The sequence below is a fragment of the Phoenix dactylifera genome, chromosome 2 (assembly GCF_051530095.1).
Source record: "Phoenix dactylifera cultivar Ajwa chromosome 2, Ajwa_hap1_PhDact_Kaust_v1.1, whole genome shotgun sequence".
Classification (NCBI taxonomy): Eukaryota; Viridiplantae; Streptophyta; class Magnoliopsida; order Arecales; family Arecaceae; genus Phoenix; species Phoenix dactylifera.
Window position 1 is genome coordinate 32,153,076 of NC_143191.1, and position 18,061 is coordinate 32,171,136.

General features: G+C 40.4%; 1 protein-coding gene across 2 annotated transcripts; it reads left to right on the plus strand.

Moving 5' to 3' along the window:
- The first annotated feature begins 1,473 nt into the window (after window positions 1–1,473).
- LOC103711467 (protein S-acyltransferase 24) lies at window positions 1,474–15,043 on the plus strand. Of its 2 annotated transcripts, XM_008797604.5 has the most exons (13): window positions 1,474–2,062; window positions 2,285–2,425; window positions 3,767–3,879; window positions 4,288–4,367; window positions 4,526–4,689; window positions 7,863–8,001; window positions 8,091–8,190; window positions 11,408–11,465; window positions 12,692–12,769; window positions 12,870–12,968; window positions 13,118–13,196; window positions 13,303–13,451; window positions 14,338–15,043. In XM_008797604.5, the coding sequence occupies exons 1-13, from the start codon at window positions 1,808–1,810 to the stop codon at window positions 14,746–14,748; spliced, it is 1,866 nt and encodes a 621-aa protein (XP_008795826.3). In that variant the 5' UTR covers window positions 1,474–1,807; the 3' UTR covers window positions 14,749–15,043. The 2 variants fall into 2 exon arrangements, with proteins under 2 accessions (XP_008795826.3, XP_088572056.2); XM_088715930.2 differs by lacking the exon at window positions 12,870–12,968.
- The last annotated feature ends 3,018 nt before the right edge of the window (window positions 15,044–18,061 follow it).

The window sequence follows — 18,061 nt, forward strand, 5'->3', positions numbered from 1 at the left end:
AGAATTTTCAACTCAATCATCCAAATAGACTCTAACGTTGAAACCCATCCGATCTCCGTAGCTGCTATGCCCTACCAAGGTGGCATAGAGTCAAGGAATCCTTGATGAGAGCAAAATGTTGATGCAAGCTAGAAATATGGGTGCACGAGCTAGGCATTTCGTGAAGAAAAGTAACGTCATGTATTTTCAACCTAATCTGCACCACATAACAAGCCAATCATCTCTTTTATTTTTTGTTTCTCTATCTCTGTCTCTCTTGCTTCATTTTTTTGCCTTTCATCTTTTGAACCAGAAGAAATGAGAACCTTAATATTTGTAGTGGCTTAAGAGATAGGAGTCTCATGGATGAATGCATATCAACTCATCACATCATCACATCAGAAACAATATTGCAACGCAAGTTTTGGAAGCATAAAATGCACCGAGGAGGGCCACACATGAAAATCTAAGTCCAGTTGGTGCACTTTTTATTTGATGAGTATAAGCTTGTTGGTCTCCTCTATCCTAGAAGGCGGTCCATTTCCATAAACCTACGATGTTTTGTAGTCTATTAAAATCTTATATATGCCGCATCTTATTAAAAATCATACATCATGATTTGTAGAGTTCTTCATTCGTCATATAGATATTAGTGTTAATGATATTAAAGTTCATTAGTTAATCTATAGCAGATATTAATCTATTATTTTTTATCTATTATATACATTTAGAGCTCTTCGTTGACACCGGTATTAATAATGCTAATATGTTAGTTATCATCAAAGTTCATTGCTTAATGTGCAACAATTATTAGTAATGCCAATATTAATCTATCATATATATTTATTATATAATGATGAAATTAAGGCCTAACTTTCTATTTATGATGTCGGTATTAATGATGCGGGTACCAATGTGACAGCTATTTGAAAAGTTGATTATTTATCATACAACATATGTTAATGTATTATTATCTAGATGGAGAGCACATGCGCATAGCTCTCTATTTGTTATATAAATGCCAATATTTATAATGATAATATTAATGTACTTGCTATCATTAAAATTCATGTCTTAATAGATGCCGATATCAAGATATTTAGCCACCATTAAATGATGAGAGTTTCTATAAAGATATTTTACCTTCCTAGATTTTTATGTTTACTATGTAGAATATCGAAATCAATGAGATCTATATTAAAGTCTGCTTGACTATTCGGCTTGTTCTCCATTCATCATATGGATGCCGGCATTAATATACTCACTATTATTCAAGTTCATTGCTAAATATGCAGAAGATATTTGGCTATTAAAAACTTCTATTTATTAAAATTTATTATATTATTTAATTTATTTTGAAAATAATTCAAAAAATGAGAAAATTATACCTTGCCTGTGAGGTAAGTTGTGTAGAATTTCTATTCGATTATTATTAAAATTTATTATACAATAAATTTTTATTTATTATATAGTTAACTGTGCTTTAAAAACAACGGGAAAATAAAAAATTGTAGAGCATTGTTATATGGCAGTGATCAGCGAACCCCGTCCGGAATTTCCCACCTCCTTCAAACTTCCACTCGGACCTGGCCTTGTTATTTTTCTCAGAATCTTTGGGTTTACTTTCATCGCAATGTAGTTTCCGGCTTCCGGCTTCTCCTTATCCTTTCAGTCTTCCCGAAAATCAGTCAACCCAGTCGTCGTGGTCTTCTTCGATTATATCCCTCTCGCTTCTTCCGACCCCCCAAAACCCCAGCGATCTTTTTCATTCTCCGTCTCCGCGTCGTGGGATCGCGGTGGGCTTTCCGAGGCGCGGCCGTGGGCCGCAATGGCGTCGGAGATCGAGGTGGTGGAGGAAGGGCCGGCCGCCGGCGCCGGCGGTGGCGGAGGCGTAGCGGCCGTGGAGGAGGAGGCGCTAAGGAACGACGTCTACACTGCTGCGGCGTACGGCGATCTGGAGAAGCTTCAGCGGCTGGTGGATGTGGACCTTTGTTCCGTCTCCGAGCCCGACGGCCTCGGCTATTCCGCTCTCCAGTGGGCCGCCCTCAACAACCGCGCCGCCGCCGCCCAGTACATCATCGAGGTCTGCTTTCTCCTTTTTTTTTTTAATGATTTTTCGATAGAAATTTTGGGTGTCTATCTAATCATATATCTATTGCTTTTATCTGCTATCCATGATTTTTTTTGTATTTTTAGGGGAAAAAAAGAATCTTGGACTGTCTCGAGATCATTAAATTTGATATTTTTTATTGTGTGATTATAGTTTTTCGGTTGTTTCTGCGATTGATTGTTGATGTTTGGACAGCACGGAGGAGATGTGAATTCGGCGGATCACACGGGGCAGACGGCACTGCACTGGAGTGCCGTGCGCGGCCATATCCAAGTTGCTGAGCTTTTATTGAAAGAAGGGGCTCGAGTGGACGCAGCAGACTTGTATGGTTATCAGGTTTGGCTTCAAGGAGTGTAATTTTTCTATCATGTATTCTGGGCTTTCAGCTGTCTTGCCTATTATTTCTTGCTTAGTAGCACACTTAAGGAAAGTCATATTGCCTATTATGCTTGATTTTTCTTCAACCATTTGGTGGTGGGGAGTCCCATTCTGATTCCGATTCTAGGAGGAATGGGAATGCCCCATTCCGATTCCGATTCCGATTCTAGGAGGAATGGGAATGCCCCAATCCCCCAAAACTCAATCCCGACTCTCCCATAATATTCAAATCTGATTTCGATTCCGATTCCAATCATGAACCAAACGCATTGGAGAATATAGCCATTCCGATTTCTATTCCATTCTGATTCTAGTAGTGAACCAAACACATCCTTAACTATCTCTGACAAGGAGTGGTTGTGGATGTTTATGTTCGCATATTTTGGATTCTTCTTTGTAATCATGATCACAAATATCAGGCCCGGTCCCAGCTATTTGGAATTGATGCTTGGCTCTGTGAATCCCCACTCTCCAACTGTACATGGTAAATATACCTCCAGTGTTATTACAAATTTTCTGAAATGCTTAAAAATAAGTTTAAGTATCCCATCCTCTGCATAGACCCTTGACATTTGTTCAAGCATTTCTCCTTAGTGAAACCTCCAAAGGCCATCTCTATTGGTTCTTCATGACTTTGTCCTCAATTGGTGAAACTCTTGTGCCTCCTTTAATATCATTGTGTTTCACTCTACATCTCGAGTTGTACTAGACATTCATCTCAATTATTCATTTTTTTTCTTTTCACTTTCATCTTGTTTACTTGCTTTACATTCTAACCAACAACATAAGCCTTACGACCTTATGTTTCTTTTTTTCCTCATGTCACCAATAATTTTCTGCTCGGTACCAATTTGTGCATCTACCAAATGCCTTAGGAGCAATTTAATGGTTTTGAAGCCCAATTATCCTTCTGAAGGTACAAAAGCTAAATAGATAATTCAATCAATTTTCCTAATCCATGATAAAGTGCTGACAGATTCAACCTTCCAATGAAGGCTCCATGTCATCCTTTATGTAATGCCTCAATGAAGACCTTGTGCTTCTACCTCATCAAAATCCATACCTTGCCAACAATCCAAAGAAGCTTCAGCTTCAAGCCTGTGACTAATTTCCTACATTTCAAGTCCCTGCATTCCTAGGCATGTTCCACTAAATAATGCCGTTTACGGACCTCATTCATATTTCAATGATAAAATATTGCCATAAAAATTCTGCACAGTAAGTTTGCTAGAAATCAGGATAAATTAGTCGCTTTTGCTCATTTAAATGGACTTTTAATCAAGTTTCACTTGATTGCAGACTGCACATGTTGCAGCCCAATATGGACAAACAGCATTTCTGTATCACATCGTCACAAAATGGAATGCCGATCCTGATGTTCCTGATAATGATGGAAGAAGCCCTTTGCACTGGTATGCAGCTCCCTGTCCTTTGCTTTTAACTTACACTGTGTAGAATAATACTTTTAACCTGGCTAAGACATAATTCTACTTCTTTTTTTTTGGCAAACATTAAACTTCTTGTCTTTCATGTTCAATCAAAATTGTATGCTTTGTGAATTAGTAATCTCACTGCAGTATGCAAGTAATATAAACACTCCAAATTCTTTTGTCCCCCCAGTTTGCTGATGATGTAAATTCCAATGTAGTCCTTTTTCATATTTTCGTGTCATAGTGTCATAGCATTGCAGACTATTTTTCTTTGCTTTTGCCTAAATATATGCTGTAAGAAAATAAAATGCATTTTATCATCTCAGGATGATTATGGACTATGATTCTTCTCTTTCTGAATTTTCTAATTTGATATGTTGGAGCTTTTAGGGCTGCCTACAAGGGATATGCTGATTGCATACGTCTTCTTTTATTTCTGGATGCTTACAGAGGGCGGCAGGATAAAGAAGGTCCACACAACCTTATCTTTGTCATCCTTTTTTTTCCCTCTCTCTGTTTTTGGAGCATAGAGTGCCTTAGCCAATGCATTTCACCTTATTTGGTTGTATTATGATCATGTTTTCAGAAATTTTGGCACTTGTACTGAGTCATATGCTGTTGTTGTTAGGTTGCACTCCTCTTCATTGGGCTGCTATCAGAGGGAATCTAGAGGCATGCACAGTGCTGGTTCAAGCAGGGAAAAAGGAGGACCTGATGGCGACAGATAATACTGGCTTAACTCCAGCACAACTAGCTTCTAACAAGAATCATCGGCAAGTTGTTTTCTTCCTTGTACGTATTCTGTACATGGTGTTGTTTAGCGTTTATTGTTGGGGAAATAAATCAATGGTTTCTTAATTTTCATATCTAGCAGCTTTTATTTGCTAAATGCATGAACAATCTAGCTATGCTTTTCCTTAATGTTTATCCAGCACTGAAAGAGGTTAGTTCTAAATTTTTATTGTTGTTTTGAGTTATCATCTGTGCGCTCCTGGCATTTTCGAAACTAATTGGAAATGAGAACCTCTTGTTTTCTCGTTTTTTAATCAGTTACCTCTGCCTTCTTTTATAAAATGCCAAGCATTGTTTCCTTCTGCTTGTTATTTCCCTCATTAGCTGCATTGTCCTTTGTTAATGGATGATTGATCATCTCATTGATATTTAAGTAGAGGCGAATAGTTCAATTTCATTTTGTGTTTTGCTATATATATATGTGCACCTTTTCTCTTGTGACCTGCAGAAGCTTGCAATGCTGGGAAGTAGCTTTCTATGCATCTACACTAAGTTTACTCGAACAGCTCCCAAAAATAACTTGAACTCTCTTTCTCTTATGACACCAAACAAATTTGGGGACAACGACATAAGACCAGAAACAAACTTCATAATGGATTATGTTAGAGCAGGAAAAGGGCTTGCGTCCCGTCACAAGGTATTGTTCGCTTTGGGAAGACCCCCCCGTCTTTCCAGTACGGGAGATACCCCTCACGACTTTGTCCAAAAGGCGCCTCGCGAGGAAAAGGGGATGGAGACCCCTTATAAGCACAATCCTTTCCATTACTCAAGCAGTATGGGACTAAAGGTTTGTGGCCTCCCTTTACACCTTTAACACTACCCCTCGAGTGGGAAGGATTGTGCGGAGGGAGGTCTACGCACCTGAGATGCCCTATCTGTTAAAGCAGAAAAAGGGGTTGTGTCCCGTTACGAGGTATTATCCGCTTTGGGGAGACCCCCCCGCCTTTCCAGGACGGTAGATACCCCTCACGGCTTTGTTCAAAAGGCGCTTCGTGAGAGAAAGGGGATAGAGACCCTTTATAAGCACAATCCTTTCCACTACTCAAGCAGTATGGGACTAAAGGTTTGTGGCCCCTCTTTACACTACTAACAAATTATAATATACACAAGGTGTACAAACTCAAAATAATAATAATAATATGAAGAAACAGACAAATAGGTAACTTCTTTAAGATTCATGTTCTACTCTTTACAGACTCTGATATATGTTAGTAAATTAAATGATTCATGTAGTAGACCTTGTCAGATTAAGTAGATTGATGAATTCTTCATGTTTGCTTATTTCTAATTGACCATTTCATGTTTTGAGCAACTTTGGTTTCAATGAATGTTAAGTCATGCCTCATGAAGTCCGTGAGCTTATAATGAATGTAACTGCTTCCAACCTATTGTCGCATCATGCACATCTTGCTCGTTCCCATACTTGAGAAACAAATTCAAGGTGCTTCAAAATTTTAGTATTAAATTGAAACAGTTAGAATCTTTTTGAGTTTCATTTACAGGGTTCCCCTATCTCACCTGTACACTATAAAAGCTTCCTTGTAGAAAAGTAGAAGAAACCTTTACAAGAGCTTACAATGGATGAGGGAATAATAGACAAATATAAATGTGCAACCAAAAACAAGCCTTATCCCTTCTATTTAAATTCATCTTCCTCTTTATGTTTAATTAGATGATAAAACATGACAATGGGAGAAAACAGCATATGCTGCTCATGATAGGAAGTTTGAAAGGTTCTACGGTTGCAGCAACTTTTACCTTTACTGATGCCACTCTAACTCCTGGATGCTTTTATGATTTTGTCCACTTGTACCTCTTCCAACTACCACCATGATACTTTTGTTAGGCTCTAAAACAAAAGTCTAAAATGTTTGGTTTTAGATGACATCTACTCTCTCTCTCTCTCTCTCTCTCTTTTTATATATATAGGTAGGTAGGTAGATAGGCTTGGCTACACTTGAGTGGATCTCCACTCAAATCCAATTAGGTCTAGATTGGATGATGGGGATTCCATATTGACGGTTCGAGCCATTGGATGTGATCTACTACCTCTAATTTGCTTACAAAAAATCATGCGATTTAGAGACCTCTAGCCTATACATCAAGTGATCAAAAAAATTTATGTTGTCTCGTGTTGTTTGAACTGTCCATTTTTTTGACTACTTGATGTATGGGTTAGGGGTCTCCAAATTACATTATCTTTGGTATCTAGGTAGTTTAGAGGTAGGAGATCACATCCAATGGCTCAGATTATCGATACAAGACCCCTATTATCCGACCTAAACCCTGACCAAATCCGAGTGGGGATCCACTCAAGTATAGCTAAGTCCAACTATATAAGTATAAATACATGCATACACACACACACACACACACATATATATATATATATAGTGGAAAAGACATTGAGGCAGGCCTTACATGACCGGCTTCAAAAAGCTTGAAGTCGTGCATAGAAGGAAAAAAGAAAAAGAAAATATTGCAATACTCTTCTTTTCTTTCCCACATGAATACTAGCCCTAAATAGCATGGATGCCCTGGCCAACCGCTAAAGGAATGAGAAAAATCTTATTTTCAACTTTCCTTCTTTAATTGGAACTCATATATCCAAAACTCTTTATGACTAAAACTAATCCTCTACAATTAGATAGGTTTATGGACGATACTAATGTTACAATTGTATTATTTTAAAATAAAAGTTCTTATATTTCTTTTGAAAAATCATGGTTATCTATATGCAAGAAATGTGTAGGTTCACCATGCATGCTAGACTCTAGTTTTGAAAAGTGCTTCCTTTAAAGTTCTTGCCATTGTTATTAAGCAAGGTTTGCCGAACCGGACGGTACAGGCCGTACCGAACTGGACGGTACGATATTGGTACACGGTACGTAGGGCATACTGATACTCAGTACACTGAACCAGCTCCGTACCATATCACTAATACGATGGTAGTGTGGCACCGGTATAGGGCTCGGTACCGAGATGGTATATCTTGGTTGAGATTGAATTTATTAAATTTTTGATGAAAATGCAATCAGAAGAGCTTATATGAGAACATATTGATGCATTAGAAATTTCTTATGTTATTGCTTTTCCTACTTTTACAAGTAAAAGAACTTTCTCAAAGGTTGCAGAGGGTCATCAGGGTTTTAATGGAATTAAAATTTGTGCAGGATAATGCTAGAAGGTTGTTTGGCAGGCGATGTGATGGGAATAGCCATCTTGGGAAGTTATCGAAATTAGGACTTGCACCTGCTATTTGGTGCATCATTATTGCCATGCTTGTTACATATATACATTCAGTCATTTCAGGTATATTTGTTGCATGAATGCATGAGCTGAAGCATATCCATTTAGTCAAGTGATTGTGTTTATGCTATTTATTTTCTTTTTGGATGCAGGATCCTATCTTTTGAAGTTAACAGCTGCACTTGGGATTTTTGCATGGTTAGGGGTCTCTCTGGCAACTGTTGGACTAGTTATGTTTTATAGGTGTAGCAGGTATTATTAGTTTTTCTTTATCATGATTTTCTAACTGATAAGTGCTAAACGGATGCAAATTCATGATTCAGTATGCATGTGAAGATTCTGGAATTGTTACATCTGACAACTTTTAGTCAGTTTTGTTTTGGAAATATTTAAGACTCTTCTGAGGCAATTTATGCATATAAGTTTGACTATAATCATTACATTCTGATTATGTTGCATGGTTGGAGAATACACTTAAGGATACTAGCTATTTTATTTAATAGTTTTCAGCAAGAGTCTACTGACATGTTATTTGGAAAAGAAATTTTTTTTCTGGAGCATTCATTTATCAGCATTTCTGGTTCTTCTTTTGAAGAAACCTATATCTCAACCAGCGTATTGCCTTTGCAAGATGCATATTTAGATACTGCTCATGTACTTAGCGTCACCCTTTTTATGAGAAATACATATAAGTGCCAAAAAGAGAAGATGAATGGCAAAGAAAAGATTTTGTATATCAGAATAGATATGGATTTGTTTGTATTTCTTTTAAAGTTTTTATTTCTTATGGCAATTATTATGGTGTTTATTATATATTGTTGTCTGTTAAAGTTATATACTTCCTATCATCAACATAATGTGTTTTAAATTTGTTGGCCTATTAAGATATGCAAAAAATATTGGTTTTTCATACTGTAAGGAAATTATTGAAATCCAAAACTAACCAATATTCTACACCAGTTAGACCGACTTATCCAAAAATACGGACACTAGGTCAAGTATTAGGTTAATTTTCACCCAATTCTCTTGTTGGCTGGTGTATGGTTTGCCCAAATCTAACGCAAAAAAATCCAATATTGTTGGGTATACTTGATCAGAAATTGTTCATAAGAATTGGTGTTAAATTCCTCACCATGACTACTTAGGCTAGAGATGGAATGCCATGGGACCTAGAAGGCACATTGGAAAATCTACCTTTCTGGTTGATGTTTGAGCAATGGATTAGATTAATGACTGTCACATTTTTTCAGAGGCTCCTTTAATGTTATACATTCATCTAAAAACTATTATTTAGCTGTTAGAAGTTTTAATGGTCATGTAATGTCAATAAAAGTTGTTCCTTGGTCTTCACACTGTTTTACACAGAATATTAGCAGTTTTTATATCAATATCGTGAAACTAGTTGTTTGTATGTGCAAAGCATATGGCTGTTTCAAGAGGAGTATTTGATGGATGACTGATTTTGTCAATGGAGTTATGGGGCACATAGAATGCATGTGAATAAGTTAGGATGAAGGAATATTTGCTGGACAGTTGCAATCCCATACTTTGATGAGAAATTAATCATTAGTTGTAATGATGAAATATGCAGTTGATAGTTATGATTTAAGAGGAATATTAGTTTACTAGATATGATCCTTTCCTTTCTATTCTTTGATTCATCATATTGGAGGCATTTTCCAATAGGACCCTGACTTTGATTGGCTCTATTTCAATCGAGGAATACGAAACCGTCTTGAACCATCTAGTTCGGGGCATACCAAGCTGTACCGGTGTCAGAATAAGATGGTTTCGGCATTCAAAACGAGAAGCGGCGAAGGAGAGAGAGAGGAAAAGAGAGAGGAGGGGGGAGGGAAGGAGATTGAGGGCCACAGAGGCCTGACGAAGGCGGTCGGAGGGCCAACGGAGGCTGCTGGAGGGGTGGAGGAGGGGCTCTGGACCTTTGTTTCGGATGGGGCCCCCTCCTCTGCCCCTTCGCGCCCCTCCCTGGCCCACCACCAGCCTCCGCCAGTTGTCCGCCACCCTCCATCTCTCTTCTTCACTCTTCTCCCTCCCTCCCCATCTCTCTCTTTTCCTCTCTCCTATTTTGCCTCTCCCCCACCCTCTCTACCGTATTGAGCTGCCTCTGCCGACCTTCTCCCCTCTCTCCCTCCCTTCTCTCCCTCTCCCTCCCCCTCCCTCCCCCCCTCTCTTTTCCTCTCTCCTGTTCTCCCTCTCTCCCATCCTCTCTGTTGTGTCAGTACAGGTGCGACACGGAATGGCACGAGGGCGTACCAAACCATGCCACCAAGTAGTACAGGCCTTAGTACCGGCATAACGATCCTTGGTTTCAATTCCTTTCTCTTACTGGTGATGAAACCAAGTTTCTTCCTCATGAATGTGGCTGGTGGATGGAACATGTGATTGACAATTATGATTTAAGAGGAAGAGTTGTTGGATACTATTATGTCTATCTTAAGATATTAAGGATTATATTTTAATTTCCCTTTTTCTATTAGAAGTATATTGATGAATACGCTCCCAATTTGATAATATTTTATCTTTCTTTTTGTCTGTTTATGTGAGATTAAGAGACATGCACAATATCTAAAGCAATGTTCCACAATAGGGACAACCTTGATGGCCTGGCATTAACCTTCACGTCATTTATAATAATAAAACAGAAGTATTAGTTCAAAATTATTATGTTGCAATTTGTGCAATAATGTTACACTGTCGTTACATATTATAATAACTACCATGGCTGTTATAATAGCTGCTCTTTTATTCCTCAAAGGCTGGATTGGGCAAATAACAGCCATTATTTCCATCATAATGGTCTTTGGCAGTAACCCATGGGGTACAATGGGATAAGATGCTTTTTGGAGCCTTCAATTAAACTCTTGGACCTATGGTGCAACCTTCTAAAACTTCTCTAGACTTTAAAATGATTCTACATGAAGAGAAAAATAGCGAGTGAATAGGAAGGTGTGCTTATCTAAGGCATAATTTATAAGCTGGAGTGTTAAATCAAAAGTGATGGACGCATGCACACACATGCAAGCATGTGTAACACTATAGTGTGCATCACTTTTTATTGTGATCATGGTCGGCCGAACCGGTGCGGAACCGCGCCGGTTCAGCTGTGAAAGACCGATTCGGAGAAGGAAAAGGAGAACAATGAGAAGAAGAAGGATAAGAAGAAGAAGGAGAAGGAGAAGAAGCAGAAGCAGCAGAAAAAGGAGGAGGATAAGGAGGAGGAAGAAGAAGAAGAAGGTGTGTTGATAACCGGTACCATTCTGAACCGGCCGCCAATTGTTACAGATCCTGGTACCGGTTCGGTGGACCTTGATTGTGATACTCTGATGTTTGCTTGTGTAGAGTTAATTTAATACAAATTGTTATCTTGCAGTCTATGCCACATGGTGCAGACATTAATATTTATGCATGACACTATCTCATTGCCATTACTTTTTGTGATTTGCTACAGGAAGGATCCTGGTTATGTTAAAATGAATGTACGGGATTCACAAAATCAACAGGATGATGTGAGTTGTAACTTTGGCCTTGCTGAGTAAATCTAATCACAATAAACAACTGATCTCTCTCTTCTGGTGCATGTGCTGACTGTAACATAATAACAAGTTGTTCTTTCATTTCTGTGGTTGTTTACTAAGTTAGAGTACCGCATACATTTTGCGTTAGGGTAATAGCACATAACTTTTCACTGTGGCCGCTTTCTTTGCACTTTAAGTGCATTTTGAGTTATACATGTATAAGCTAGTGGATACACCAAGGCACATCTCTTTTCTATCAAAGTTTTTCTTTTACAACAACTTATAGCCTTTTGCCTTCTGTGCCAAGTTATGTGCCTTATCAGTAGACGCATTCTACAAGTGGTATCAATCATCCCATTGAATAAGCTACCCTTTTTTTAATAGCTATAGGTGTATGCATATTTTGTAATCTTAGGAAAGTGATGCATATGCTGCAAATTTTTAAAAATGCTAGTTTTTTTTGTCTGTTCAAGAGAACCTCTGTCTATGATAGAAAAAAAAAAAGTTATGAATTTGTGACTCCCCATTGTGCTATAAAATTCTCTTATGCATTGCTGAATGCAGTCAGAGCAAATGTAATTTAAGATATCTTGATGTTTTATATACTTTATCTGATGTCACACAACTTTAGTAAATAAGAATCTCTTTGTCATAATGATATGTTCCCTGCCAACATGTCTCTATTTGAATATAAGGTGATTTAAAAGATTTATCCCATGTTAGATCATGTATTCTCCATCTATGCTTGTTTATATTCTGATACATGAAGGTTCTATTGAAAGGTTTTGAAGCTATAACTATGCAATCAAATCATAATATATATCCAGTAGAACCTATTTGTTAATTTATACCATCTAGTACGTTGAAATTCATGAACAAGGATATTTGTAAATTTCAAAATAATCTATTTCGGGGTTCTTTTTGGGTCACTTTGTTAAAGAAATAGCCTAAATAATAACATGCTTGGAATTGCAAGGATTTATTTGTCACCTCATCTTTGGTGCTGATCCGAGTTACCCCAATCCATTAGTTTACCCAAGAGTACTTGCACCAGGCACTTATCCAATTCTAGCACATAATAGAAGATACTCACACAGGCTGTTATTTATCCAATTACCTAATTGATTGGTTGTTACACAGATATTTGATCATCAAGGCAATAATTATTATATTACTTCTTTCTTTAAAAAAGTTAACAAGGTTTTATATTGATACAGGAGCCTTTGCTAAAGATGGAACTAAATAATCCTTCTCTGCTAGCTGGAAATTGGTCCCAGCTCTGTGCAACATGCAAGGTACATTTTCCTTGTATTGTAATTTTAAGGTTTCTTTTTCCCGTCCAACAATTGTATTTCAAAAATTTCTTGATTCAGCTCATACTTGAATATCTTTTAGATTGTCAAGCCTCTGCGTTCAAAACATTGTTCCACTTGTGATCGCTGTGTCGAGCAGTTTGATCATCACTGTCCTTGGGTATCAAATTGTATTGGCAAGGTGCTTTGACACTTATTACCTGCATCTTTGTTTCTTGCTCTCTAGCCTTTTCTGTGCCACCAACTCATCTGGAGGAGCTATGGTTTTTCTCCCTGTCCATATAATATGCTTCTTTTTCTTATTAAATAAATGTTGGTTTGCAATTGCAGAGAAACAAGTGGGATTTCTTCATGTTTCTCATTCTAGAAGTTTGTGCTATGATCATTACTGGTGCAGTAACCATAGTTAGTATGTGTCTTGTTGAAGTTTATTTTTTAAAGCTTTTACTTTTTATGTTGATTAGAAATATTATGTGTTTTACTTGCATTGAAAGGAAACTAAATTTGTGTTATAGGAGTTGTGAAAGATCCAACTGCTTCAACATCTTTTGGTGCATGGTTGAGCCATTCTGCTACTTACCATCCTGGGGCCATATTATTTCTGATGATGGACTTCTTTCTTTTCTTTGGAGTTGCAGTTTTGACTGTTATACAGGCATCACAGGTATGTAAACAAATCATGTGATTGTATTTTCTTTAGCTTTTTGATAAATACTTAATTTGGCATACTGAGAATCTTATGCATTTTGAAATGACAAGTGGTGTCATAAAATTTTACTGTTGCAGTTTTTTCACATATCAGTAACTTTTATGATTTCCTATATAATCTGTTTTCTTTTTGGCTTAATGATAGATGTGGTGAATATTCTGTAGCATGGTTTTATTTGCACATCCTTATGCTTCTGAGTTTGGGATCATAACTTGTCTTCCAGTTTGGTTTTTCTGTTGAACTTAATATCTAATTATCTATTAATTATTAAGTTGAATTGTGTGATTATCTTTAGAATATTTTTACTTATCGGCATCTCTCTGTATCTGTGAATCTCTTAGACTCTTGGTTCAGAGTGATATTGCTTTTTATGTGTATCCTGTTTGTCCATCTGTTTCAGAATCTGCTGCTAATTCCACGTGTGATTGTAGCCTGAGAACTCAATCCTCTTTCACAGTAGTCTATTAAATATGCAGGATGTTGATGAAGCACGCTTTCCGCAAACAGTAGCTTTAAAAAAGTGCGAGCATTAATTAGAAAGATAAAAAGTAAAGAAAATGTCGGGGCTAGTAAGTCTCAAGTCAGAACAGTGGGTCAAGTTCATTGAAAATTGAATTTGATTTGGGAATTTTTATTTGCAAGCTTTATTACCCAGCAAGGAATTAATGGCTCCAATAAATTATGTGCATCAAAGTTCATCAGGTCTATTTTTCAGTGCTATAGTTGCAAGCGTCCTGAATAATGTTATAGTGCATTCTTGTATCAGTAAATTTGCTTTTCCGTGTCTTAGTAGCTGCTGATAGAGACTAACCCTTCCTAATTGCTTCTTTTTTTTATGCAGATCTCGAGGAACATTACGACAAATGAGATGGCAAATTTTATGAGATATAGCTATCTCAAAGGACGAGGCGGTTGGTTCAGAAACCCATATGATCATGGCATTCGCAAGAACTGTTCAGGGTTCCTGCTGAATGGTTATAATGAAGATGTCGAGTGTCCGGAGCAAACACCACCTTCTGAGGAGATGGGGATGATTCAAATGGCAAGAAGTTCAAATATTCAGGTTGGAGGCACCCATTCTCAACATGGTAGCGGCAATGGCCATGTTTGCTTTGATGTGCATTCTAAAAATGGACATGTGAACTCTTCGCAGTGCAACCATAGCAGGAGTGATGGGGTCGCCCTGGGGTTGGGATTGGGCCTTGGTCGTAACAATGTTCGCCACAATGCACGATCAGTTCTTGCCTCATGATTCATCACCCCTCGGGGAGCATGAGATCGTGCTCTTTGTAGATGCAACTGTCGAACTGTCTATTATAGATTTTGTTTGTTTACAAGTTTTATTAGATACTAGTTACTGTTCCTTGAGAGCTGTTTTGGCCCTGTGTAAAAGTTCGGAAGCCCAGACCTAGCACACCTGGAGGTACTTGTGGTTACGGCATGTACATGGGTACCACCAGGAGAAGCTGATAGTTCCTTGAGATGTCTGATGGTGCTGGAAACAATAACTTTTCTCTATGCAAATAAATGCGGCCTGTATTTCTTCCTCTCTTTTTTTTCTTAGGAGTACGGAGTGCATATATATGAATAAGCAGACTTGCCGGTATATATGATATGAGGGTACCAGTCCTTCCTTTGGTTAACATGTCTACAATCGTTGGATGATAATCGCAGGGCACAGTAGGTCAAGGAGAGAGACCGAAACACTAGTTTCTTTCATCGATCGACGATCATCAGGAGGTAAAGGAACATGATACGATCATTGAGAGTTGGGGCGAGCCAGCGGGTGGAGGAGGACTCGGCAGTGAGACAGGTGATGTTTGACTTTTTCAGATCCAGATGGACGGAGGCAGGGGGGACTTATGTGCGGGGTCAGCTTCCCAGTCCGGCAGCTAGAATTGAGGAGGCTGATGATGAAGCATTGATTCAGCCTGTGTTAGATACAGAAGTGCAGGAGGCGGTTTGGGCCTTAGCAGGGGACAAGGCTCCAGGACCGGATGGTTTTCCACTTTTTTTCTTTCAGAGATATTGGAGCATTATTCAGAGATCAGTGGTGGAGGCAGTGCAGCTATACTTCAGTAGGGCAGTGATGACAGATGACTGGCAGGCTACTTACATTACTTTAGTTCCGAAGCGCCGGAATGCGTCGGAGCCTGGTCATTACAGGCCTATTAGTTTGTGTACCACATTGTATAAGATTGTGGCGAGGCTTATGGTTGGGAGGATGAATGCTCTGTTGCCTACTATTATCAGTCAGGAGCAGGGTGCGTTTGTGGTTGGGAGGAGTATATCAGATAATATTTTGCTAGCTCAGGAGATGATAGGAGATTTACAGCGAGCTTCGAGGAGGCGATGCTTGATGGCAGTAAAGCTGGACATGGAGCGTGCTTATGATCGGATCCGATGGAAGTTTCTCAGACGGGCATTGGAGAGTTTTGGCTTCCATCAGATCTGGATTGACTGGGTTCTCGGCTGTGTGCAGGGGCCTAGCTTCTCCATTTTGGTTAATGGTACGCCTTCGTCTTTCTTTCGAACTACTATGGGGCTTCGTTAGGGCTTTCCTTTGTCCCCATACCTATTCATCATCTGCTCTGATGTACTGTCCCGTGCTTTACATGTAGCCTGCGAGGACCGGGTGTTGGCTGCTTACAGTCCAGCCCCGGGTGCTCGCCCTATTTCTCACTTACTTTTTGCAGATGATTGTCTGCTTCTGGCCAAGGCGAGGATGAGGGATGCGCGAGCCCTCCAGAGGGTGTTGATGGAGTATTGTACGGTGTCTGGGCAGAGAATCAATCGCTAGAAGCCATCCATACACTTCAGTCCGAGCACGGAGCGGAGGGTCAGACGGGAGATCAGGGCGATATTGGAGATGCGGGAGCAGGAGGGGGCACTGGACTACCTTGGTGTCCCCATCACAGGGAGGAGACTGCGGATGGCAGAATGCTCCACTTTGATACAGAGGGTGCAGAGCAGGCTCGAGGGTTGGAGAGCCTCGTCACTCTCTATTATGGGCAGGTTGACGCTCGTTAGGTTAGTTCTCTGCTCCATGCCTGTCTATATTATGGCCCATACTAGTGTGCCGAAGACGGTGCTGGTAGGGATAGAGCGGCTTATGCGTAGTTTCCTGTGGGGCTCCTCTGGGAGGGGCTATGGGGTACACTTGGTGGCCTGGGAGAGAGTATGCCTTCCTCTGAGGGAGGGTGGTTTGGGGGTGTAGTCTCTGCTGGCGAGGCGGGAGGCACTCCTGGCGCGACGTGCAGTGCAGACTGTTCTAGAGCCACTTGGTTTCTGGTGTCAGGTCATGATAGCGAGATACGGTCGGCCAGGCTCAGCTGGGCAGGTGGTGGGCGGCCGGAGGGCATCTTTCATGTGGCGTGAGGTTGGGAGGTATATACCTACAGCACTGGCACATACTAGGTGGTTGATTGGCGATGGACGGAGCATTGATGTGATGGAGGACCCTTGGATGGATGCACTTCCACTGAGGCTGTGATGATGATCAGTGACGAGGGGCCTGTGGGGCTCCAAGTGCACGACCTCCTTATGCCTGGGGAGGCAGAGTGGGATGTTGACAGGTTGGGCCAGTTTTTCGGAGAGCACTTAGCAGAGCGGATTTGAGCCCTCCCCATCTCGGGATCGGCAGGTCCAGATGTTAGAGTTTGGAGCACCACTTGTAGGGCCAGAGTCAGGGTTGGTGATGTCGCTCGGGTTCTTCAGCAAGAGTCAGACCTGGGTAGGGACTGTGGCTGGATATGGAGGTTTGGGCTACACCAGAGGGTTGCATTATTCCTCTGGAAGGTAGCATGGGATCGTCTGCCGACGAGCTTGGAGCTGAGCCGTCGTGGAGTTAGCATTCCTCCTTTGTGCCAGTATTGTGAGGCAGATGAGTCAGTGGATCATGCACTATTCCAGTGTGTCTGGGCGAGGGGGACTTGGAGGTTATCCGGGATTCAGGAGGCGGTCTGGAGCCGGAGGGATAGTTTTCTGGAGGAGGTCCGGCGTTGTTCCATCTCCACCCAGATGAGGTCTGTGGCTATTAGGGCATCCTGCACAGCTTACCAGATGTGGATGGCCAAGAACGCCCGTGTTTTTGGCGAGCCTAGCCTGTCCCCACGATTTGTGATGGAGCGGGCTCGGGCTCAGGCAGTAGAGTTTCTTTCTGTAGATCTGGATCATAGACCTTTGACAGCTCGGGACATCTGGAGCCCCCATTCTGCTTCGGCAGCTACTCACACGGTGTTTTTCACGTGGGAGCCCCCACCCCCAAGCTTCCTCAAGGTCAATTTTGATGGCTCAGTCTTGGATGGAGGCAGGAGAGGAGGAGCAGGTTTTGTTATTAGGGGCCCGAGCTCCAGCATGGTGGCAGCAGGGGTTGTCAGATCTTCGATACCTCGGTCCCAGGGGCAGAGCTGCGGGCGGCTTGGATGGGATTACGGTATGCACGACAGGTACTTCAGGCGAGCTCCATCCTCCTGGAGGGTGACTCAGCCACAGTGATTAGTTGGGTCCGGAAGGGCCCTCACAGTGATGGAGGAGTTCACCCGTTACTCAGTGATATATGGTTG

Bases quoted from the DNA above. Each gene is read 5' to 3' on its own strand.
- LOC103711467 (XM_008797604.5), top strand. From the start codon at position 1,808: ATGGCGTCGGAGATCGAGGTGGTGGAGGAAGGGCCGGCCGCCGGCGCC. The intron at 3,880-4,287 runs GTATGCAGCTCC...TGGAGCTTTTAG, and splicing joins GGAAGAAGCCCTTTGCACTG to GGCTGCCTACAAGGGATATG. The intron at 11,466-12,691 runs GTGAGTTGTAAC...ATATTGATACAG, and splicing joins CACAAAATCAACAGGATGAT to GAGCCTTTGCTAAAGATGGA.